Genomic DNA, 25,069 nt, shown 5'->3' with positions numbered 1-25,069 from the left:
CAGAAATCCGCCTGCCTCTGCCTCCCGAGTGCTGGGATTAAAGGCATGGGCCACCACGCCCGGCTTAGTACTTTGTTTTGTAAACCACTTCTAACCTCAGTTACTGTATCATCAGAGGAAGAAATGAAGAGTAAAATTATTCCTGTTTTTTTTCCCTAGCATTTCCATAGTATCTTCTGCCTTATAGGTTAAATAAACAAGAAAGTTTTATTCTCTTTGAGAATCACAAGGTACGGCTTCTATTATTGTTTTTAAATTTGTGTGGGGGCACACATGCCACAGTAAGCACATGAAAGGCAGAGACAACTTCTGATTGTCAGTTCTCTCCTTCCAGCATGGGCTCCAGGCATCTAAGAGACCATCTGCCCTGGAAGTAAGCGCCGTAACCTGCTGAGCCACCCACCAGCACTTGTTGCTTATTTGTTGTTTTCATTCAGACAGGATCTTGCTGTAAAGTTAAGGGTGCCCTCACATTTGCAATCCTCCTACTTAATAATGACAGGTATGAACCAACACCACTTCTGGCTCCTTTGGTGACATTCATAATTGATCTGTGTTTATGATATGTGTTTGAATATGGGCACACCACTTATGCAATGGTTTTGATTTTTCTTTTCTTGAGGCAGGGTCTCTCTTATCACTTCTTGCCAGTAAGTATGCTGTGTACTCTAGCCTAGCTGGCCCAGGAGCTTTCAGGCAACTCTCATTTCTGGTCTCCCCATCATACTGTACTGTAGGAGTGCTGAGGGACCTGAACTTAGGTCACCAGGCTGTGGAGCAAGTGCTTTATTCACTTTGACAACTCCATGACGCCTTTGATGAGTTTTTAATATAACCAGTTTAAATTCATTCCAGATCTAACCAATCTCGAAACTACAATGTCCACCATAGTATTCAATTTAAAGAGTCAAAACAAAGAGAATGCTGGCACATGCTTGCAATCCCAACACAAGATCACTAGGTAGAAGATAGCCTGGGCTAGATAGTTTATGCTTCAAAACACAAAGTACAAGTAAAAAGAAACCACATATACAATTCACTATCAAGAAGAAAAGAGCTAATACACTAAGTTATAAAAGAGTACTGGAGTATAACTGCCATGGGGGCCTCTCAATTTCTCCTAAATATATTCCTTGAGTGCATACCAAGTCAGGGTGCATCTGACCCCTTCAACGTCTAAAAATGGTCTTTCTCTTTGACTTCAGTCTCTCCTCTGATACAGCAGAACTTTGACATTTTTTAAAATTTCATACACACTGGTATGTATGTTGCCTGCATGTATGTCTGTGTAAAGGTATCAGATCACCTGAAATTGGAGTTATAGGCAGTTGTAACCTGTCATGTAGGACTAGAAATTGAACCTGGGTCCTCTGGTGCCAGTGCTCATAACTGCTAAGCCATCTCTCCAGCTCTGAACTTTGACATATTTTTCCAAAGAAAGAAAACAAAAAACCCAGAACAATATGGTTACTAACCTCACTGAATGAAAGGAAACAGATGCTCAAGATGAGGACATAAAAAGCTACACTCACCTTCATGGGGTTTTCATCATAGGTCGGGGTTCCCAGGTCCATTTCAGCTTCATGCTCAAGGCTGGCATCATCTCCTGGGCTTTCCCAAGTAGGAGGATCCCACTGAGTCTGTCTAGAAGAAGGTAAGAACAGCCAAGGGGTCATAGGTAAAAATAACAGACAGCCCTGGCACAGAGCTTAGAAAACTTAATATGCAACAGGACACAGATAAGTCAGAACTGTCAGATTGAGATATTCTGATAGCTTCTCCTCAGCAATGGCTCTAGCCTAGAGATATATTCTTTTTTCTCTTTTAAATTTAATGCATGTGAGTATACTATAGCCATCTTCAGACACACCAGAAGAGGACACCAGATCCCATTACAGATGGTTTGAGCAACCATTTGGTTGCTGGGAATTGAACTCAGGACCTCTGGAAGAGCAGTCAGTACTCTTAACCACTGAGCCATCTCTCCAACCCGAGAAATATTCTTAACATTATTTAATCTCATCAAACTTTTGAAGGCAATTATGTTGTAATGCTAGTTAGGTATTGATAACAGTAAGAAAAACAAGCATTGTCTCTGCTTTTCTTTTCTTTTAAAGATCTTTATTATATGTAAGCATACTGTAGCTGTCTTCAGACACTCCAAAAGAGGGAGTCAGATCTCATTACAGATGGTTGTGAGCCACCATGTGGTTGCCCACCTCTGCTTTTCAAATGGCGCAAATATATCCTGGGTTTAAAAAGTACTCGGGGCCAGGCGTGGTGGCGCACGCCTTTAATCCCAGCACTTGGGAGGCAGAGGCAGGTGGATTTCTGAGTTTGAGGCCAGCCTGGTCTATGGAGTGAGTGCCAAGACAGCCAGGGCTACCCAGAGAAACCCTGTCTCGAAAAACCAAAAAAAAAAAAGTACACGGAGCCAGGCAGTGGTGGTGCATGCCTTTAATCCCAGTACTCAGGAGGCAGAGACAGGCCTGGTTTACAGAGTGAGTTCCAGAACAGCCAGGGCTACACAGAGAAACCCTGAAAAGTACACAGAGCAGACAAAAACAAAAAACAAAAAACAACAACAACAAAAAAAACCAAAAAACACCAGTAACCACTATACCTATTGTGTACTTGAAGCAAAAAAAAAAAAAAAAAAAAAAAAAAAAAAAAAAAAAAAAAAAAAAAAAAAAAAAAAAAAAAACCATAAAAAACAGAGGCTCCCTATATACTCCAGGCTGTCCTGAAACTCTCTATGAAGACAACCCGCCTCCACTTCCTTTCCAAGTGCTGGGATTAAAGGCATGTACCACCACACCTGGCCTTTTATTTTTAAAGCTAGACTTGTAGTCAGGTATTCTCATCCAAGACTCTGAAGCCAGCTATCACAGAGAATCATGAAGGTGATAGTTAAAATGGTAAAACTCAACTGTGGGGATAGCTCGGTGGATAAAATCACTTTTCAAACCAGCCCAACCACCTGAATTCAGTCCTTGCAACTCACATTTAAAAAAACCGAAACAAAAAACCCACCAACCCACCAAACAAACAAAAAACCAAAACCAAACAGGTGCACGGCTACAGAGATGGCTCAGGGACTGAGAGCACTCATTGCTCTTCCAGAGGCTCCAGGTTCAGTTCCCAGCACCCACATGGCAACTCACAGCTGTGTGTGACTCCAGGTCCAGGAGATCTGACACAGACACACACACAGACAAAACACGACACTGTCACACAGATACACACACAGACAAAACACCAATGCACACAAAATAAAATTAAAAAATGAACGCTTCCAAGTTGTCCTCTGACATCTACATGTATGACATAGTACACTGGGCATGCATACATTCACTCTAAATAAATGCAATGGGGTAGAATACCAAAGCATACTTTAAAAGGGCAAAGTCTAAGGTCTGGCATGCACTTTCAGATGTGACTCTGAAGCTGGGCATGGCAGTGCACACACTTGAGAGACAGAGAGGATGATCAGGCATTCAAAGCCAATCTGGGCTACATGGAGGATCCATTTCAAAATGAAAAACAAAGGGCACACACAGGGAGATGGCTCAGTTGGCAAAGTATTCAGGGCATAAGCAAGAGAACCTGAGTTTAATCCCATGAAACCTCATAAAAAACTGGTCTGTGATATGCTTGTAATACCAGCACTGGGAAAAAAAAAAAAAAAAAAAAAAAAAAAAAGGCAGAACTGCATCTGGAGCCTGATGACTCCCAAGATAGCTTAGTCAGCAAGCCTCACATGCAAACACACACAGTGGATGATCCCTGAGGAAAACCACCTCACACTGACCTTGACTAGCTGTGCTTACATACACCCCTCAAACACATGTGACCTGGCACCCCGACTTCCTTACCCACATGGGATTTTAGAAATTCAGCAGTCCAACTTTAGATTAGTGAGAAGCCAATAAATATCAAACATCATGCTGGCAGCATAACTGACCAAGTAAAACCAGATGTGGAATGCCCAGTGAAACCTCTTACCTTGTGATTACATGGTAGTAATAGATCTTCCCTTCAGGATCTCGGGCTGTCTTCCAGTTGGGAGGTAAAACAATCGTTTTTGGTTTTGGAGGGGAGGGGGGTGGCAGGTCCAGTAGATTATTTGTTACAACCATTTCAGGCTAAAAAAAATATATAAATACATTTTTGATCAGTGATATTCCTTTCAATACGTAACAGGGCAAAGTGCCTACTTAAGCAATAAAACAAGTGTACATCTAATTTTCCTCAAAAAGGGTAAAGGAAAGGGAAATAGTTAACAAGGTAATACATATGAAGATCCTTAGGGAGCTCCCTAAGCCATAAAAATATCTAACAACCTATCATTTAGATCAACATCCACCAGCTTCAAAACAAACCAACGACACTGCTAACAGCATACAAAACTCCATATTAGAGCACAGTGGCTAAGAGCACTTGCTTTTCTTGTAGAAAAACTGGGTTTGATGCCCACTCCCCAGGGGATCTGATGCCTTTGTGTAATCTCTGTGGTACTAGACACAGACATACATAAACAGACCTGGACAGCAGAATGGTAACATTCAACCTACTGTACTTTTCAGAAATAGAGTGTCAGCTATTGTTTTTTTCTTAACTACACTTTTAACCACCAAGTCGTCTCTCCAGCAATGCTACACTTTCAAAAAACCCAATAACCACTATGAATGACCAAAGTGTTTCCCTAAAATTCATGTGTTGAAGCCCTAATGCCAATGTGACCTTAGTGGGAGACAGAGTCTTTAAGAGAGAGGTTAATTAAGAATCAATGAGGTCAAAACATGATGAAAGAGGAAGCTTACAGAAGAGTGTGCATGCTGCAGTCAACAAAGCTGGAAGGAGCTGGACACCTTAAAGAGTTCGTTGACACCAGACATGGTGCTGCAGGATCTGGAATCTGCCTGGCTACTTTTAGGCCTGGGTCCAGTACTTCTCATTAGGCTAATGTATATTCTGTACAACTGTATGCTGAAAGTATGTGATCTGCTTTTTCCTTTGGCTTTTATAGGGGACTAGGGTTAAGATGTTGCCTGGAGTCTCAGAGATTTTCAACTTTTAAACAGTGTTGAGAATATAGGACTTTGGAAGTTAGACTGAGTGCATTTTTTTCTTCCCCAAGACAGGGTATCTCTGTGTAGCCCTGGCTGTCCTGGAACTCACTTTGTAGACCAGGCTGGCCTTGAACTCAGAAATCTGCCTGCCTCTGCCTCCCGAGTGCTGGGATTAAAGGTGTGCGCCACCATGCCCAGCTCTGAGTGCATTTTTGTACTGTGATATGACAACAAGACTATGAGGGTCAGAGAGTGGAATGGTTCCCATAAATTCATATATTCGAATGCTTAGTCACCAGGGAGTAACACTGTGTGGAAGGAATAGGTGTGGCCTTAAAGTGGAATGGAGTCCCCATTACATGCTTTCATTTATAAGAGTTACCTTGCCAAACAAAAACAGGCTGAGCAGTGGTGGCTCACACCTTTAATCCCAGCACTACAGAAGGCAGAGGCAGGTAGATCTCTGTAATATCAAAGCCAGTTTGGTCTATGTTTGAAGTTCCAGGACAGCCAAGGTTACACAAAAAAATCCTGTATATGACCACCCCACCTCCTGCCAAAAAAAAAAAAAAAAGGAAGAGGGAGGAAGGGGGATGGAGGAGGAGGAGGAGGAAAAAGAAAAGATTTACCTTCCCTTGGTCATGATGTCTTCATAGCAATAGATTGGAGACTAAGACAGATGGTGACCATCCTCTCCCTTATTCAGAATGTCAAGTTTATAACCAAAGAAGCCAACTTATAGCAAGCCTTCAAATACTCCCTTACAGGCTAATTATAGCTTATTTTCCATTGTTTCACATACAGAATATTTTAACTCTCTTCACTACTTTTCCTATTTCTTTAAAGTTATCAACTGCCAGACTGTTCTGAGTTTTCTCCAGAACTGTTAAGTGTTCTAATACATTGTTGTCCCATTCCAATTACAATCCTATTTTATTGGAAACTGCAATATTTCACCAAGATTTTACTGTATCCTTCTATAAGCATTTCAGGGTAATATTATGCAACATGCAATGTGAGGTATGTTACAAAATTCTACATCCCTAACCTAGTTCATTATGTATCATATTTTGGTACTAAGTAAATACAAATATGTACGGGGGGGGGGGAGGGGGGGGCATTTTTAGAATGGCTCTACTGTGAGAACGCAGGCACATGTAGGCCACCACACAGCAGGGACATCAGAGTAGACAGCTTTGTTAATCAGTTCACCCCTTCCACCTTTACACAAGTCTGGGGCTTAAACTTGGGCTGCCAGGCCTGCACAGCAAGGACAATACAAAGTCACCCCACTGAGCCCAAAATTAGTTCTTTTAAGACAGGATCTTGGCTGTCCTTCAACTCACTTATGTAGTCCAGGCTGGTCTTGAACTCATGATCATCCTGTCCTGCCTCCTGAGTACCGGGATTACAGTTATATATACCATCATTCCCTGCCTTGTGTCTAGAAAATTACTTCAAAAGTTAATAATATATCAAAATATAAGATTATTCAAGGTTAATAACAAAAATGATCCTACCAATACACGTGGCAGTAATTTCACAGAATGTGTGACACTTCATGGTAGCCAGGTAAAATGAGTGGCCATATAAATGACAAAAAATACTGGAAAAAATTTTTTTGTAGGGCTGGAAAGATGGCTCAGGGGTTAAGAGCACTGACTGCTGTTCCAAAGGTCCTGAGTTCAATTCCCAGCACCCACATGGTAGCTCACAACCACCTGTAAAGGGGTCTTCTGGTATGTCTGAAGACAGCTACAAGTATAGTCACATACATAAAATAAATCATTAGAAAGAAAGAAAGAAAGAAAGAAAGAAAGAAAGAAAAAGGTTTTTTTGTAAAGACATATACAAACAATGAGAGAGTTAACAAGTGAAATATTTCTTACTGGCTGTAAGGACTGAGGCTGCCCTGGTGCAACTATTGAAGTCACGGCTGCAGTTGGCTGTACCACCACTCCTTGTGGGTGAGCTGTGAAAATCTGCTGTCCCTGGATATACTGAAGACTTGGCTGGGCATAACTCTAGAAGACAAAACAAACAAAGCTATAACTTATATTTCTCTGGATCATATTATGTGAAACACTGACTTCCAATATGACACAAGCTTTTCAAGACAGGGTTTCTCTGTGTAGCCCTGGCTGTCCTAGAACTCACTCTGTAGACAAGGCTGGTCTGTCTCTGCCTCCTGAGTGCTGGGATTAAAGGCATACAATACACCAGCACTGCCCAGCTTAAAAAGATATTTTTCTTATGAGTATATTTAGGCTCAAAAATATACAGCACTTTTGTTTCAAACATGAAACTTTTTGGTTTTCTGTTTGTTTGGTTTTTGAGGTAAGAGTCTCATTATGTAGCTCTGGCTAGCCTTGAATTCACAGACATTCTCCTGTCTCTACCTTCTGAGTGCTGTAATTAAAGATGTTTATCACCTACTCATTTACTTCAATCTCACATCAATGCATTTGGTACACAAGTAAATACACAAACCCTTCTCCTTTCTTATTCATAGAAACTGTCTAACTGTTTAACTCTCTGTGACAAGTGCTGCTCCAGGGACCTAAACACTCAGACACACTATACACACACACACACACACACACACACACACAGATTCTCAGACACCCCTCTGTCCATTCTGCTCTTTTTGGGAAGTACCCTCAAACTTTTTTTTTAATTTTTATTTTTTTATAGCTCAGTCTGCCTTTGAACTCATAGGCCTGCCTCAGGCTTTTATACGTACACACACCACATACAACTTCCTTGGTTACCACCTAGTAACCACGGGCTGTTTGACACAGTAAGAGCAACAGCAGTGACTCACGGTTTAATCAAATACTAATATCCAATTCTTGTTTCTAAGCTTTTGGTAATGTATAAAAAAATTTCTACAAAAATAGAAGAACATAATGAATCTAAAATTCACAATGTACAAGAAATGAACCCATAAAATCCTTCCAGATCTAACAGCATCAGGTGCAGGTGTTTGTTCTCATGTGTCTCTCATAAGAGCTAGGCTGTGGAGGTGCACGCCTTTAGTCCCAGCACTCAGGAGACAGAGGCAAGTGGATCTCTGAACATTAATAAAGAAACTATCTAAAAGAATTCATCCAGCTACTAAGAAATAATCCTCAGGTAGTTAGTATCAAAGTTTTTAAAGCTGCCTTAAGTATCCAAACATATAGCTTAAACTCTCCACAAAGGAGCAAAGAAGAAAATGTAGATAGTCTAACAAAGAAGTGTTCCCAGTTAACATTTTCCTGAGCTGGGCTCAGTTTTTCTGACAATGGTCCTTGGGTCATTTCCTATATGTACTATTATTCTCTGCCTCTTTGTAAATGTGAGTCCAAACTTCCCTTGAACAGAGTGTGATACTGGGATAAAACCACAGGTTAATAACAGGAGGTTGATCTTTCAATGAGAAAATACTTCCTGATGTCACGAGAACAGGGTAAATGGAATAAGCCTGGGCTCACATCCCAAAACAGAGTAAAATAGGAAATATGTCATCAAAACGACTTTTAAAAAAACTTAATATGCACCCAGATAATAATCAGAGGTCAATAAAAATACAAGTTACCAGAAGCAAAAGATTGTCTATGTTTAAAAGAAGATATAAGCCACAAGTTACCATGTATACAGGCATATAAGCCACAAGTTACCATGTATACAGGCATATTTGACATGCTGGTAGTGCTGACTTCAGTTTAATGTTATGCAGTAACCAAAGTCAGTAGGCTGGTTAACTGGATCTTTTGTAGCCAGCCCAGTTAAACACCAAATAACTCACAGAGAACTTGGGGGTGGGGGAAGGAAAAAACAAACAAACAAACAAACAAACAAACAAACAAACCACCTGGCTTGCCTTCCCAATCTAATTTAATTAGCAAAATCTGCTAGATTTGTCTTCTATAGCCTTTCACATCGATATCATGTACAACTAACTCTGTTCTCTTGGGTAAGTTACTTAATCTTGTAATTGGTCTACCTAGCCCTTAACTTTCATTATTTTCTTTGCCAGAGCAACCAAAGTGATCCATTTAGATTATTATGTCGATGATATTCCTCTATTAGGCCATGTTTAAGGATTTTGACATTACTCAGGGAAAAAAAAATCCTCCCAGAATCTGTAACATTAATTTATTTCCTACAGGATGGATTTTATAATCACCTGACATAATTTGTGTTGAAAGCATTTAATATCAACTTTTAGAAAACATTTTAAAAACTAGATCAGGGGCTGGTGAGATGGCTCAGTGGGTAAGAGCACCCGACTGCTCTTCCAAAGGTCCAGAGTTCAAATCCCAGCAACCACATGGTGGCTCACAACCATCCGTAACAAGATCTGGCGCCCTCTTCTGGAGTCTGAAGATAGCTTAGAACTTACATATAATAAATAAATAAATCTTTAAAAAAAAAAACAAAAAACAAAAAAAACTAGATCAGAACAATTGTTCTACTCCTAGGTCTTTGAAAGTAGGCTCTCACTATGTGGTCCAGGCCTGCCTTCATCCTCCTGATTCCCACCATTCTGGGATTACAAGCATGAACCACCATTCCAAGCCCAAATACCAATTTAGAGAAAACAAAAACAAAAACAAGCCCCCCCCCAACTGACCCCTCCCAAAAGCCTAAACAGTTCCCAGGGAAAATAGCTATTTCTAAAGAAAACAGGGGTGGGGGTGGGGGACTGGCGAGATGGCTCAGTGGGTAAGAGCACTGACTGTTCTTCCAAAGGTCCTGAGTTCAAATCCCAGCAACCACATGGTAGCTCACAACCACCTGTAATGAGATCTGATGCCCTCTTCAGCTAGTGTATTTATGTATAATAATAAATCTTTGGGCCGGAGCAAGCAGAGACTGAGCGAGCGAGCAGAGGTCCTACATTCAATACCTAACAACCACATGAAGGCTCACAACGATCTGTACAGCTACAGTGTACTCATATACATAAAATAAATCTTTTAAAAAAAAATAAAACAGGAAGCCAAGCATACAAGCATACAATGGGAGTAGGGAGGACCTAGTATTTTAGAAGGTAAACCCCTTGACCCTTAGTGATACCATGATCATAAAAATTTGCCTGACAAGATATCTAACTGAGGCTCACCATGCAGAATTTCTAAAGATTTGGTGTCAGATACATTAGAGCTGACACCACAAGCATCCATGAGCTGTCTGACATGGGTGCTGGGAACCAAACTCGGGTCTTCTAAGGACTCAGCAAGTGCTTTAAACCACTAAGCCACCTTTGCAGCCCCATGCAGAAATTTTAAAAGTTTACTGTAAATTTAATTTTTGTATACCACATATTATTTTATCAATACCCAACCCATAAGTCACTTCTGATCAATTAAGTCAAAGAAAGGGGAGAGAAACCACCTTTCTACTACTCCGGAGGAGGAAAGCAGCCGGGCAGTGGTGGCGCACGCCTTTAATCCCAGCACTTGGGAGGCAGAGGCAGTTGGACCGCTTGCTTGAGTTTGAGGGTAGCCTGGTCTCTAGAGTGAGTTCCAGGACAGTCAAGGCTACACAGAGAAACCCTGTCTCAAACAAACAAACAAACAAACAAAACAAAACAAGGAATATGTAAAGTAAACTAAGGGTTAAATAAGTATATTTTCATCATAGATTATAGTGGTAACACCTTCATGACAGCTTTCCAGTGATTACTACCACCTAGTATGCTCATGCTTAAGCAGTCTCCCCTATCTCCTGGTGTGATGAACAGAATACAGCAAAGTAATAGGAACAGTGGGTAGTCCTACTAGGAAGCCTTGGTTGTAAATAAGCTGCAAAGTGAATCCTCCATTCTTATTTTTTTTGTTTTTTGTTTTTCGAGACAGGGTTTCTCTGTATAGCCCTGGAACTCACTTTGTAGACCAGGCTGACCTTGAACTCAAAAATCTGCCTGCCTCTGCCTCCCGAGCGCTGGGATTAAAGGTGTGCACCACCACGCCCAGCGAATCCTCTTCTTAAATCTAGCCTCCAGATGACTACAATCCTAGAAAATGGGTTGACTGTAATTCCACGGACCATGATCCAGATCATCAAAGTTGCTTCTAAACTCCTTACTCATGGAAACTGTAACATACTTTTGTCTTAAATTTTCGGACATTTTACACTCCAACATTTTACATAGTAGATAACTGATATGGACAAAATAGATCCAAGGTCTAGATATAATACACTGGGAGAATGCCTGATGAATTTATGCAAAAGGCCCAATGTTTCATCACTAGAACCACGAAACAAAATAAACAGTATTTCTTCATATCAGATTATCATCTCAAGTGAAAATAAGGTTAACAACAGGATTTCTCTTATATCAGATCTAATTAGTATGGCATTAACAGACTTTAAAACACAAAAGAGAAGTTCTACCATTAATTACCTGGACAATTGGAGGAGTTGTCTGTGAATAAGGCGAGGTCACACCATAGACAGTTGAACATGTCTGTCCTTGATAATATATGGTTGTTTGAGATTGTGCAGGAGAATACTGCTGTTGTACACTGACAGACTGTTGGTTTGAATCCCAGACATTGTAATTCTGTCCTTGGACTGGGCCTGGAGCTTGTACTGGCATTACAGGAACATTGGAGTCTTGGTGTACAACACTTTCATTCTGAGCTACATACTGTGAACTGGAAACTTCCACAGAGGCTGCCACATGTGGTACCACTGGCACTGATGGAGGAGCAGCAAGGGATTCTGTAGAATGTCCTACCAAGGGCTGAGCATGATCATAAGGAGCAGGGGAGCACACAGGGTCCATGCTAGGTGTGGGCAGAAGCACCTTTCCAGCATTAGGGTTGCTGGGATCCACATAGGCTTGCATGGGGTAACCTGGTGGGTACCCAGCAAAGGGGTGATGAGAGGCATTATATCCCAGAGAGTCAAAGGGTAGTGGTGATGTCATCCCCAAGTTCTGCATCTGTTGCTGTTGTTTCTGAGCTTCCCTCTGTGCTACCTCTTGTTCAAACAACTTCCTGCGCTCCTCTGTAGAAAGTTTGTTTCGGTCTTTAATTCGTACTTTCTTTTTAGAAGTTGGTGTGTCATATCTACAAAGAAAATAATACCACAAAAGGTTACTAATCATGGACATAATCAAAACCTTTATAAGACAGTAAGTCATTCATGAAGAAACCACTAACCACATCAAGTCTAATTTGACATTGCCTAAAATTCACACTCAAAATTAGTAAATGAGGATGGCTGTGCAGAGGTTGCTTAATTCAACATCCAGCACTACACAAACAAACTAAACAAGGGAGCTGGAAAGAGGCCTCAGCAGCTCAGTTCCCAGCACCCATATCAGGCAGTTCACAACCGCCTGTAGCTCCAGTTCTAAGAGGATTCAATGCTTCAGAACTCTGAAGCTGTAGACACACACAGATCTTTAAAATAAACTAGGCTGGGAAATACGGCTCAGTGGGATGTGTGTACCTACCATGTACATACAGAGCCTTGCACTCAGTGCCAGGAGCCATAAAACAAATAAAAAGGAATCTGGCAGTGAAAAATAAGCCCCAGGAAATCCAACACTTGGCCACTTCTACCAGCATTCTCGGTTTAGATGACTGAAGCAGCGACACGGGCTTCCTATTCTTCCTTAGGGTTGAGGCAGATTCCATAATCACAAATACAGATTTTAAAAACACAAGATAAAACCCATTTCTTTGTAAATAAATGAATAATGAAGAAAAGAAAATGTGACACGAGCCAAAAATAGTCCAGTATGTTGTCCAGCAGAGACACCTAAGCTTGGTGCTCAGCATACATAAAAAAGCCAGGCATAGCAGCTAACACGTGTCACCTCAGAACCCAGGAGGCTAAGGCAGGAGAACTGCTCTAAGTTATGGCATCCTAGTGGGATCCTGTCTAAAATAGATAAAAAGTGTATGTGACTAAATGCAAACCACAAAACTCTATTATTAAAAATAATCTGTCTTAAAACTTACCAGTAAAATCTTATACTTACTCATCTAGGAAATATTAATTCCAAAAGCCAGTGCTGTGTGTGTGTCTATCTGTCTATATTTTGAAACCTCTAGAATCTCACTGTGTAACCTGGAGCTTGCTATGTAGACCAGACTGGCTCTGAACTTTGAACAATCTTCCTGCTGCTGTCATATGAATGCTGGGATTATAGATGTATGCTACCATGCCCAGCCTTAATTTATACACTTTTCTTTCTTTTATGTACTTACTTCATGATTGTGTGAATGGGGATACTTAGGTGTCTTCCCTGACAATGAGTGTCTTTTGCCCACTGAGCTATCTTGGTGGCCTCATTTTTTAAAAACTCTTTGAAAGTTTCATACTCATATAATGAATTTTAGCTGTGCATCCTCTCATTCCTGACATTCTTCTCCCTCTGAAACCCTTCTTTCCCCAACAAGTCCTCCTTCTAAAATAAATAAATCCTCTCTTCACCAGTTCATTTAGTGTGCGTGCACCACTGCATAAATGTGGATGCTAAAGAACTATAGAGACTTGTTTTGATTTGCTCAAATAAGAAAATCTCACTTGGTCACCTACCTGTCATCTGGCCTTTTTGTTCCCCGCTCATATGCAGAAGAGGGTGGTGACAGAGAGCCCCGTCGTTTCCTTTTCTCTTTATTTTGAGACTGCTTGTCTGGGTCTCTCTCTCTAGACCTGTTAGGAGTCTTTGGAGCTGTTTGATCTCTGAAGGCAGCAGCATCTCTTCCTCGTTCAGCTACTAGAAAGATAAGTTATTTTTTAAAAAAGTTTATTTTAGTAGGGAAATAACACATTAAGTATACAACAATACTTCTATCCAAAAAGGTCCTTCTCTGGTAAAGAAACACACATACCCCTCTACATATATGAACAGCTAGGGGTAAATATTGCTCCATGTACCTCTAGCAATATAGATTTAAGAATGTCTGTTTGGGGTTGGAGATAGCTCTGTAGTTGAGAGCACTTGCTGTTCTTGCAGAAGACTTAGGGGTTGATTCCCAGTACCCATATGACAGCTCACAGCCAAGTGTAACTTTAGTTCTAGAGAATCTGTGCTCTTCTCTGGCCTCTGAGGGCACCAGGTGCACTTAGATACTGCACATTAACACATATAGACAAAACACCCATAAAGATAAAAGAGTAATTCTTTAAAAAAAAAAAAAAAACCAAGCTGGGGGGGGGGGGGGGTAGAGAGATGGCACAATGGGTAAGGACCCTTGCTGCTCTCGGAGAGCCTCTTCTGGCCTCCCACAGGCACCAGCACATGTACTGTAAACAGACATGGATACAAGGAAAGCATTCATATACAAACCTAAAAAATATATTTTTTTTAAAGAATGCCTACTTTAAGGCCAGGAAGAGAAGCTGAGTGGTGGAGTACTTGCCTAACATGTGAGAGCCCCAGGTTCAACCCCCAGCACTGAAGGAGCAAGAAAACAAAACAAACAAAAGCCTCGCTATTCTAGAGGGACAGTTCAATGAAAGGTAAGTTACCAAAGCAACAATATACGCAGTATAAGAAATATCTCCTTTGGAAAAATCCACTAGGAAAGAATACAGGTTCAAGTTTCCAAATTATTACATCCAATGTTTCATTTTTCTATGCATGCTTATTTCAAAAGGAAGAACACTCAAGTCTTTACAGGTTGTCTCCACAATCGTGTAAAGAATTTTTCAACCTACCTGTGCTCTCCTTTTCAGTTTGACTTTTCTTTGGAATCCGATACACCTCCTGCAAAACAACAAAAAACACACACAAAAAAATGAGTTAGTAGAGTGGAGGCAATAAGAGCATAGGTCTGAAACTGATAACATAAAGCTACAGGAAGGCCAGGAAAACACACTACAAGAAAAATATATTGATTCCTAAGTAAGTATTCTCTGAAACTTAGTATGTTTGACTTTAAATAAAATAGAATCTGGCCTGATGAAAATGAATCTATTTCCTGAGAATTCTAATTCTTGAATGCCTTCTGTATGTGTGTATTCCTGCAAAAATCAGGTAGAAGTCATCTGCTGTTTCTTTACTGAGTGTATTCATAAGGGCAATTCTAATGTCTCACCTACAATCCCTACTAAGAGCAGTAAACTCAGTTTAAAAAGTATAAAGACAATACCTGCTATTCAGCAAATTATTTTTGCTGGGGATGGAAACCAGTTTCTCTCACATACCCCAAGCAAGCATTTCACCACTGAGATATGTTCCATCCCACCACTGCCACATCCTTTGCCATGCTATAGAAAAAATTTAGTGTCTGTGCACACACTAGGCAATTCAATGTATTTTTCTATGGATGCAAAACCAACCCTGCTAATGGCGAAATTATTTACTTTCATAAGGCTGTGAAGGAGGAAGAAGGAGGAGGAAGGGGGGAAGGATGAACACTAATATTAGGTCATCAATACTCCCAAATGGCATCTAATATTGTACCAAATTGATCATGAAGACTGTAAACTATGTTTTTATGCCTTGAACTATGTTTACTTACAGGGTAATTGCTAAGAACATACTTTGCTGGTCTGTCAATTCCACACTATTCTAGTAGATGGGCATAAGTTCTTACCCAACTACTGACTAAAGTGAGCCATAAAGATGAGCCTACACATTCTCAATGGTATACACTGATACTCTCTCTCCCTTTATAATAACTGTGTAATATTAACCATACCCATGTAGCCTGGATATCACCTATGTGACCCAGTGATCCAATATTGAAAAGGTATTCCAAGAAAACTCATCTCACACTTTAATCTAGTATTTGGGGGAAATGAGAAATAGTCCACACAAGACAAATGACAGTTCAAAATGAAATATTTAAGAGAGCATGGTGGTACAGGCCTTTAATCCCAGCATTTGGGAGTCTGAGGCAGGCGGATCTCTGTGAGTTTGAGGCCTGCTAGTATACACAGTGAGTTCCAGGACAGCCAGAGCTACATAGTGAGAAATGTCTTAAAGAAAAAAGGAAAAACAACAACTAAAAAAACCCTCTTCAATATTACATGCTCACTAGCAAATTATCCAATAGATTACTATAATTTTACCTGTGCACTTATCCTACATATGATGTTTCATTCTTATATGTTTCACAGGTATTATAATTAAAGCTTCAAAACAAACTCCCAGAGTAGAAGCAGCAGCCCAGTGGCACAATCTGGTTTAGCATGTGCAAGGCCCTGGGTCCAATGGCCAGCACCATTGGGGTGGTGGTGGGAGTGGGGGCAAGAAGAAAGAAAAAGAAAAACAGCCCTCTGTTTTACAAAAAGAGCAACTCACTTGCAAGTTTGGCTACTACCTATTCAAGGTTACCATGTTTACACTGCTCTAAGGGTCAAACTCCACGATGCGTACTTGCTTGATTAGATGACATACTATCTAGCTGATAATATTATGCTGGGATAGAGTAATACTAACATTAATGCATACATGTAGATTCCTCCATTCCATTAGCCCCTAGAGCCCTCCTTCCTACTATGTTCCAAGGACTTTCATTAGAACTGTGATCCTGTACCACAGCTGCAGAATGACTCGAGGAAGCCTTTTATATATTAACCACACCCAAGACAAACTAAAATCTTAGAAATCCTTCTTTGTAAAAAAACAAAACAAAACAACAACAAAAAAACCTCCTTATATAACTGATGTACAGAGGGAAAGGTGAGACCCACTAGACTACTTATGGCTTTTTCTCAAAGGCTCTCATACCTCCTAGCAAGACAGACTCTGGGGAAAGCTGCCTTGGTTTATTTCTCCCTGAGCTGCTTGTCTTTACTGAGAAGACACATTTCCATTTGCTATTCTCCTCTCAGAGACCCTACAGTTGCTTGGCTGTCAGTTTAGCTGTGTACTGGGTCAGGGATAAAGGCAAGAAGGAAAAAGATGACACTCTTAGCTCTGGTTTCTCTATTCCACTGAAAAACCACATTTGGAGAACTACTACTTATCAATAACCACCAATTAATCTGAAGAAGTTTAACAACTGTTTGAATATACTATGTAAATCTAGGTACTCAAAAAACCAATATGATCAGAAGCTGGGCGTGGTGGCGCACGCCTTTAATCCCAACACTCGGGAGGCAGAGGCAGGCGGATTCTGAGTGCCAGGCCAGCCTGGTCTACAAAGTGAGTTCCAGGACAGCCAGAGCTACACAGAGAAACCCTGTCTCGAAAAAAAACAAGAAAAAAACAAACAAACAAACAAAAAAGAATACTTAGATACACCAAGGGCCCAACTACAGATAACACAGCTTCCTTCTTTTCCATAAGATCCTGACATTATAAGTGTTTATGAAAAATGCTTAAAATTAATTATACAGACTTCAAAAGTTGGAGATACATCCTATGATGGCTAATGTGCCATAGAAAATTACTACAAAGATTATATCCATTGTTAACCAGCAAGATGGCTCAACATGTTAAGGGTATCTCTGAGTTCAATTCCTAGGACTCACATAAGAGAAAAAAAATGACTGCAGGAAAACTGCCCTCCACACATGCACAGTAGTGCATGTTATATACACGAACACCCACACACCACTTTTAAAATGTGTATGAGTAGAATGGCTACATGACACAGGTGCCCGTAGGTCAGAGGTATTGAATTCCCCTAGAGCTAGAGTAACAGGTGGTTGTGAGCCGCTGGGTATGTGTGCTGGGAACAGAACTCAGATCCTTAGGAAGAGCGAGGGCCATCCACGTTCTTAGTTGCTGGGTCATCTCTCCAGCCTAAACTACACATTCTTTTTTTTTTTTTTCAAATTAACTGTAGTACAGGTGATTGTAGTAAAGATGACATCTAGAAGCAAATGGAACAAATTTGATCAGTGTATACCCAAGATTAGGAGTTGACTAACTTACTCTTCTACTTTATGAAGGCAAAACTACATAGAAAACTATTGTCTACTCCCCCCATTCAAGTTTTGTATAAGGAGACTGAACACCTAAAAATGAAAATGGACTTGTACCAAAGTCCCATGATATTTTAAAAGATAAAAAGGAAGCAGTCTTGTGAAAACTATTGTGAAATTTTTTAGGACTATTTTATCCAGTAGATAAAAAATATTAATTCATTAGCCTAATAGGGAACTCTACCAGGAATGATGTCACAATGATAAGCCAATAGTAATGTCACAATTTTAGGTCACTGAAGAAAATATTTATTTGAATTGTGCTTCCTCACACTAACTTTCAAAACAGAATCACTTTCTTCATTCCAGTCAAGAGACTGGCATGTTATAAGAGAGTACTATGAGCTGGAGACCATGCTATATTTAACACTTATTGTAAGAGAGGCCTAAAAGAATCTTATTTCTTCACTCCATCCAATATTTAGATATCATTATTTTTCATTTCTTTAGTCCCTAGATAGTACTTCCAACCAACATACACATTAAAGCTGTAACTGCTATGAGCCAAGAACAAATCTAATTTGCTAATGCATAAAATAAAAGCAGCACCACAGTCTAAAAGCATATACCAATGCCCCAACTTTGCATACTTGAGGAAGTTTAAGGTAATTTTAGCTACACAGCAAATTCCAAGCAAACTTGGGATACTTGAGACTGTTTTAAAACAACAAACACACACCCAGAAAGATGGCTGAGACTTCTGTTCTAAGTCTCACATATTTTTAACACTGCTAAAGAGGCTATTACTACATATATATTATGTGCAAAGCTGACTAAAGTAGTAACCATCCTGAATCTGACACTAGCCAAGCCTAGATTTCATACAAAGGCAACCCTTTTTTGGGTTTTGGAGACAGGGTGTCCGACTATGCGAGCTGACCTGAGTCTGAGTGTGGTTACGGTGCTCCTGACCCCACTTCCCGGGTGCTGGGGGTTTTCTCTGTAAGAGAGGAGCTTACCCATTGATTTCCTTCACACTGTAACATTTTTATTTAAGTAAAAGTCTTCAAAGTAAACTCATTCAGATTTTGCCTGGGGCCAATGTTCAAAATCATTCAATCTTTATTACTCCACAATATTTCTGATCCCAAAAATCCTTGGAGGCAAATTTAAGACATGTCTACCTGAATATTTTATCCCTAACTTGAAACAAGAACTATCCAGGGAAGTCATTAAACTGGGGGGATGTATATAAGTGTCTACATATTTTCTAGTTTTTGTGAAAATGTACCCATATTTGAATAATATAAATCTATATACAGAGAAGAATTTAGAGGGAGAGTAAATAAACTCTAGAGTTTAAAATGTGATGGCAGGGTTTTGACAATGAGCTAATTTAAAAATGAAAGAAAATATAAAAAGCAAAATGGGGTTAGAAGTCTCCACTGAGGGCAGAACAAATGTCAAGCCCTGGTCCTCACGCTTTTGTGGCAGACACGTCACTAGCTGCTCCATCTCCACACACTTTTGTTTTTTTCTTTTTGTTGTTTTTTTTTTTAAAGATTTATTTATTTTATTTATATGAGTACACTGTAGCTGTCTTCAGACACACCAGAAGAGGGCGTCAGATCTCATTACAGGTGGTTGTGAGCCACCATGTGGTTGCTGGGAATTGAACTCAGGAAGAGCAGTCAGTGCCCTTACCGGCTGAGCCATCTCTCCAGCCCTGTTGTTTTATTTTGTGACAGGGCTTCTCTGTGTAGACCAAGCTACTCTTGAGGTGCACCTTGCCCCTGCCCCTGCAGTGCTCAATAAAGGTATGTGCCACCACCACCCAGCCATACTTTTCTAGGATCAAGTGAAATGAGAGGCTGAAAAACAAAATTAAAGAATACTAGGCCGGGTGTGGTGGCAGCACTTAGGAGGCAGAGGCAGGCGGATTTCTGAGTTTGAGGCCAGCCTGGTCTAAAGAGTGAGTTCCAGGACAGCCAGGGCTACACAGAGAAACCCTGTCTCGAAAGAACCAAAAAAAAAAAAAAAAAAAAGAATAAATACCAGACGTTCTACATCTTAAAAAATAAAAAATCTAACAAGTCAAAGGAACAAAATATAATTCAATGGAAGAAAGAAATAAGGGCTGAAGAGATGACTCAACAGGTAAACCATGTACTGTTCCTGAAGAGAAGACCCAAGTTCAATCCTCTGCGCCCACATTGAAGGTGGCTCAGAACCTCAAGTAACAATGCTCCTGATGCGCCAAAGGGTTTGACACCTCTGCATCCTCTGGCACCAGCACCTCCATACACACACATTTACAGACACAGGATATATATTTAGTAATTAAAAAAGAACAAAAGAAGTAATAATGAAGAAGAAAAAGCTATGAGCACTCTTAATCTCATGACAATAGAATCTGGATAAACTCCATTACTGAAATTCCATCCGTGGGCAGGGGTGCAGCTTAACTGTAAGCATGCTTGCCTAGTACTTGCAAAACTCAGGTACCACAGCCAGGCATGGTGAGGAATGCCTACCTTCCCACCACTTGGAAGGTGGAGCTAGGATGAGCATAAGTTCATGGTCATCCTTACCTATACATGTATAGTATTTGAATTTGAGGCCAGCCAGAGATATATATAAGAAACTCCAAAAGGAAAAAAAAAAAAAAAAGGTTCAGACTTCAGTAGTGACACTGTGAGCTAGAGTAGTCAGTAGAGCTTTGTTTGAGGGGAGGGGTCGGGAGTAGGGTAGAAATTAAAGCCAGGTTCTTGACCATATTAGTATGCACTAAACATACTACATCTTATCTTCATCCTAAATGAAATTTAACTTGAAAATGATAACTATGTATCTGCTAAACAAAAGGAAATAAACTGAAGGCATTTCTTAGATTTGTACATCTTGAAACTGATTCTTCCAGAAGACAATGTTAAAAAACCTATACAAAGACTGTGGACATTCTGAGACTTAAATTCTAAATTTTGTGTCACGTATATAATTGTCAACAGTATGCACTATACCATATTAGATGGTTAAAAAGTGAGAGGATGGGCCGGAGAGATGGCTCAGCGGTTAACAGCACTGACTGTTTTTCAGAAGGTCCTGAGTTCAAATCCCAGCAACCACATGGTGGCTCACAACCATCCATAATGAGATCTGATGCCCTCTTCTGGGGTGTCTGAGACAGCTACAATGTATTCATACACATAATAAATACTTTTTTGAAAAAGAAAAGAAACTTAACGCTAACATAGTTCCTGCTGCCAAAGATCCAAAGGCCAGTACTAAATACTTGAGCAGGAAAGAAAACAAACGCATATGGAAATAGAACAGTAATCAATGAGTTAAAGAGTCAGGGTTAAAGCTTTTTCCATTTTAGATTTGTTTTTAAATCTGATTAAATTAAATTCAGACCGAACATTTTTTTCTCATACTTTTCAAATGTAATCATATCCACCATAAAGTTTTAAACATGAAAGTCACCATAGTCCTCCTGAAGTTAAAAATGGGCCTTACTAGCCGGGTGTGGTGGTGCACACCTTTAATCCCAGCACTCGGGAGGCAGAGACAGGTGGATTTCTGAGTTCGAGGCCAGCCTGGTCTACAAAGTGAGTTCCAGGACAGCCAGGGCTACACAGAGAAACCCTGTCTCGAAAAACCAAAGGGGGAAAAAAAAAAAAGAAAAGAATGGGCCTTACTAATGAATGTGTAAGCCATCCAGAAAATACCTTTTGAAGCACAATTCATTCCTCTCCCATCTGATTCCCATACACATTTTTATTAGAGAAGTTGCTTTAGCTACCCAACAGAAAAGCTTAGACATCCATGTAATTTCAGAAGTTATGAATGTCCTTTAATGTTTAATCACAGATCACAGGCTGAAAACTACCACAATATAAGGGTGAGAGGATATTTTGAGCAACACTAAAGTAATAGTTGCTGCAACTACAGAAAGCATTTCACTCGCTAGCTTCTCAATAACAATTACATGGGCTGCTTGGCAAGAAAAAAGAAGTCACAATAATTTGGGCAAAATAAAGTCCAGATGAATATAGGCTTATTTAAATCAGAAAATCAGAGTCAGCTTCCTCAACCAAAAGCTAAATCATAATTTTATGGTGTTTTTCTGACAGGTTGAAAAGATCACATGATACCTATGTATATATTTTCTGATTACCCATCAAACACAAAACTCACACTAGAAATTTATGCTCTCAGAGACTTCACATTTTCAATCAAGTATTTACAAACAGCCAGAATACAATATGCAACAGGGTCTTAAAAGCACGACACAGGAGTCTCCAGAGGTCAAAACAAAAGCTATCACTGCCTTTGCTCCAAGTACTACTGTGAAATGCCATTTGCTAAGAATACATAAAGAGCGCAGAAAAAGATACGGTCTTGAAAAACAATCATTTCCCATAGGAAAGGCAAATCCTTAAGAGAAATCTAAAAGAAAAGCAAGTTTTAAGAAAAAGAAAATACAATAATATTAGAAGCTGACTGTGACTGCTGGACTAGAATGATCTGATGTGGAACTGTAGGAAGGTGGGGTTAGAACCTGTTGTGCATACAGGGAACATTAAGAAAAGTATAACCTCAACAGTGTAAAAGTAGAACCATTAAAAAAAATTTAAAGGACACTGACACAAAGTTGTCCTTCCAGAAGATGATTCTAGATACTGAGTATATCATCGACTATTTGTGGAATACAATTAAGAGGTAATTTACTCCAATCAGTACTGCAGTGGTGGCACATGTATTTAATCCTAGCACTCAGGAGGTAGAGAGGCAGGCCAGTCTGAGGCCAGCCCAATGTAGAGAGTTCCAGAACATGGAAGGCTACACCGAAAAACCCTGTCTCAGAAAAAAACAAAGGACAAATGGACAGATGGACAGAAGGGAGGAACAAGTGAACAAACACACAAACCACCTGAGCCACATGCCACGACTATAAATAATCCCAGCACCCAGGAAATAGGCACAGAATCATCACACCAAGGGTAATGTCAGGCTGGTATACAAAGCAAGTTCCAGGTTATCTCATACCAAGTTATCATTTCAAAAATAAAAAATGTGCCGGGTGTAGTGGCACACGCCTTTAATCCCAGCACTTGGGAGGCAGAGGCAGGCAAATTTCTGAGTTTGAGGCCAGCCTGGTCTACAGAGTGAGTTCCAGGACAGCCAGGGCTACACAGAGAAACCATGTCTTGGGGGGGGGGAAAAATACCTAAATAAATAAATAAACCAAATAAATAAAAAACATTAAGTGGCTGATGCCCTTAAGGATAACCATGTTTAGAATAGAGAATTAACATCTATGCAAGTAATTTTTATTATAATCTGTTTATACTACATTGCATTTTATAAACCATCAATCGAATCTGTAAAGGCTAAAAAGATATTCCAAACAAGGAGAACAGTATGCCTGAAGATATGCAGAGGTAAACATATATGAACAGATAACATGGCTCACATAGAAGAAAAACTGTTGGGCAAGACTAGACAGACATGGGCCGGAGAGATGGCTCAGAGGTTAAGAGCACTGTCTACTCTTTCAGAGGTCCTGAGTTCAATTCCCAGCAACCACATGGTGGCTCACAACCATCTGTGGCCTGTAGGCATACATAAAAGCAGACCACTGTATACACACTAAATAAATCTTTAAAAAAAAAATTAGATATAATGTTCACGTCCATGGGCTTTGTTCTTTTAAGTACTTAATTTATATTCTGTAAATTAAAGGGTTTATGCAATGCTACTACAGAGTTCTCTTAGTCTCATTAAGAAAATCAGGGTTAATATATTGAAAGCAAAGAATGAGAGCAAGAACCATCTGTTGTAAGAGTAAAGCAAGGCATGACAGGGTGTGCATTAAAGTATTCGATCAGATGCAGTATGACCTACCTGTATAACAAAAGAAATCTATGTATTGTGTGAATGTATTAATGTATGGATGTGCATGCCACCAACACACATGGAGGGCACAGGCGGGGGTTCTCTCCTTCCAGTATGTGGATTCCAAGTATCACACTCAAGGAGGTCCTCAGGCTTGGTGGCAAATAAAGTTTCCCACCAGAAAGAATAAGTACCGTGTGTGTGTGTGTGTGTGTGTGTGTGTGTGCGCGCCAAACATGAAGTAACATAAGCATCAAACGTTGAAATTAATACAGCACAATCCACTCAAGAGAATGAGAATCCGTGAGTCTAAAAGTAAAAGCAATCAGTGACTCAGACACAGTCCACGACAAAACAACTTTACAGAGTTCTGAAATTGCTCCCCATTGTAGTATTTTTCCCCCTAAAGGAAGGAAGATAGTGTCTCAATGTATAGTCACACTTGCCTTGAATTGGAATTGGAATTGTCCATGTGGCCCAGGTGGCCTAGAACTTATTATGATCCTTCTGGTGATGACATTACAGCATGAGCCACCATTCCCAAGTAAATAGTAACTTTGGAGAAGCCTGGCAGACACTTCGGCAATCTGACTAAAGCTGACAATTTCAGTAATGGAACCACTGAGTGCTTTGAAGAACACGGCAATATTCCTTTTAGGAACATGAATGTAACTTAACATGATTAATTTAGCAAAAATTAACATTATAGAGTCTGAATACAGGGCATGGAGGAATTTTTAGCCAATTTTCTATGTATTTATCACTATAACATGTGTGTCATGTAGAACACATACAGGACATTCTTGGATGTTTCTAAGTCTGAAATTTTATTTGGAATTTAAAATTCACTAGCTAGAAAATTTTATGTGGTTTAAGCTATACTAGAAAATTCTCAAGTTACTGACAGGTTTATCATGGTCTTAGGAATCTTTTCCCATTAGGAAATTCTTTCTATAATGTTTATTACTATTCTGCCTCTCATATAGTCTGACATTTGAACTATCTTTTCCTAAATAAAGTCAAGACATAACTACAAAAATTACCTTCACAGGCAACAGAAACATGTATAATTGACTTTGAGAAAACAAAATTAATGGCTCACTCACCCAAATGTATAAAGTAAAAATTACTTCACTTAGCAAATTCTATGCTTTATCATTAAAATAGGTTTTGGAGCCGGGTGTGGTGGCGCACGCCTTTAATCCCAGCACTCGGGAGGCAGAGGCAGGCGGATTTCTGAGTTCGAGGCCAGCCTGGTCTACAAAGTG

The 25,069-nt window shown here is 39.9% G+C and overlaps 1 protein-coding gene across 5 annotated transcripts in view; it reads right to left on the bottom strand.

Annotated features, from left to right (window-relative positions):
- Window positions 1-25,069, bottom strand: part of Setd2 (SET domain containing 2, histone lysine methyltransferase) — an 86,048-nt gene that overhangs the window by 13,414 nt on the left and 47,565 nt on the right. For 4 of the 5 annotated variants that reach the window (XM_029481184.1, XM_029481186.1, XM_021171275.2 and 1 more), the window contains 6 exons: window positions 14,742-14,790; window positions 13,617-13,797; window positions 11,467-12,136; window positions 6,962-7,096; window positions 4,006-4,145; window positions 1,533-1,644 (listed from right to left, as the gene is read on the bottom strand). In XM_029481184.1, coding sequence (XP_029337044.1) covers window positions 1,533-1,644; window positions 4,006-4,145; window positions 6,962-7,096; window positions 11,467-12,136; window positions 13,617-13,797; window positions 14,742-14,790 — 1,287 coding nt within the window. The remainder of the gene's footprint in view (window positions 1-1,532; window positions 1,645-4,005; window positions 4,146-6,961; window positions 7,097-11,466; window positions 12,137-13,616; window positions 13,798-14,741; window positions 14,791-25,069) is intronic. The other variant, XM_029481185.1, reaches the window with a different exon arrangement.

This window comes from Mus caroli, chromosome 9, assembly GCF_900094665.2.
Source record: "Mus caroli chromosome 9, CAROLI_EIJ_v1.1, whole genome shotgun sequence".
In the NCBI taxonomy this organism is placed as follows: domain Eukaryota; kingdom Metazoa; phylum Chordata; class Mammalia; order Rodentia; family Muridae; genus Mus; species Mus caroli.
The sequence above is the reverse complement of the archived record's forward strand: the minus strand, read 5'-3'. Positions and strand labels throughout refer to the sequence as shown.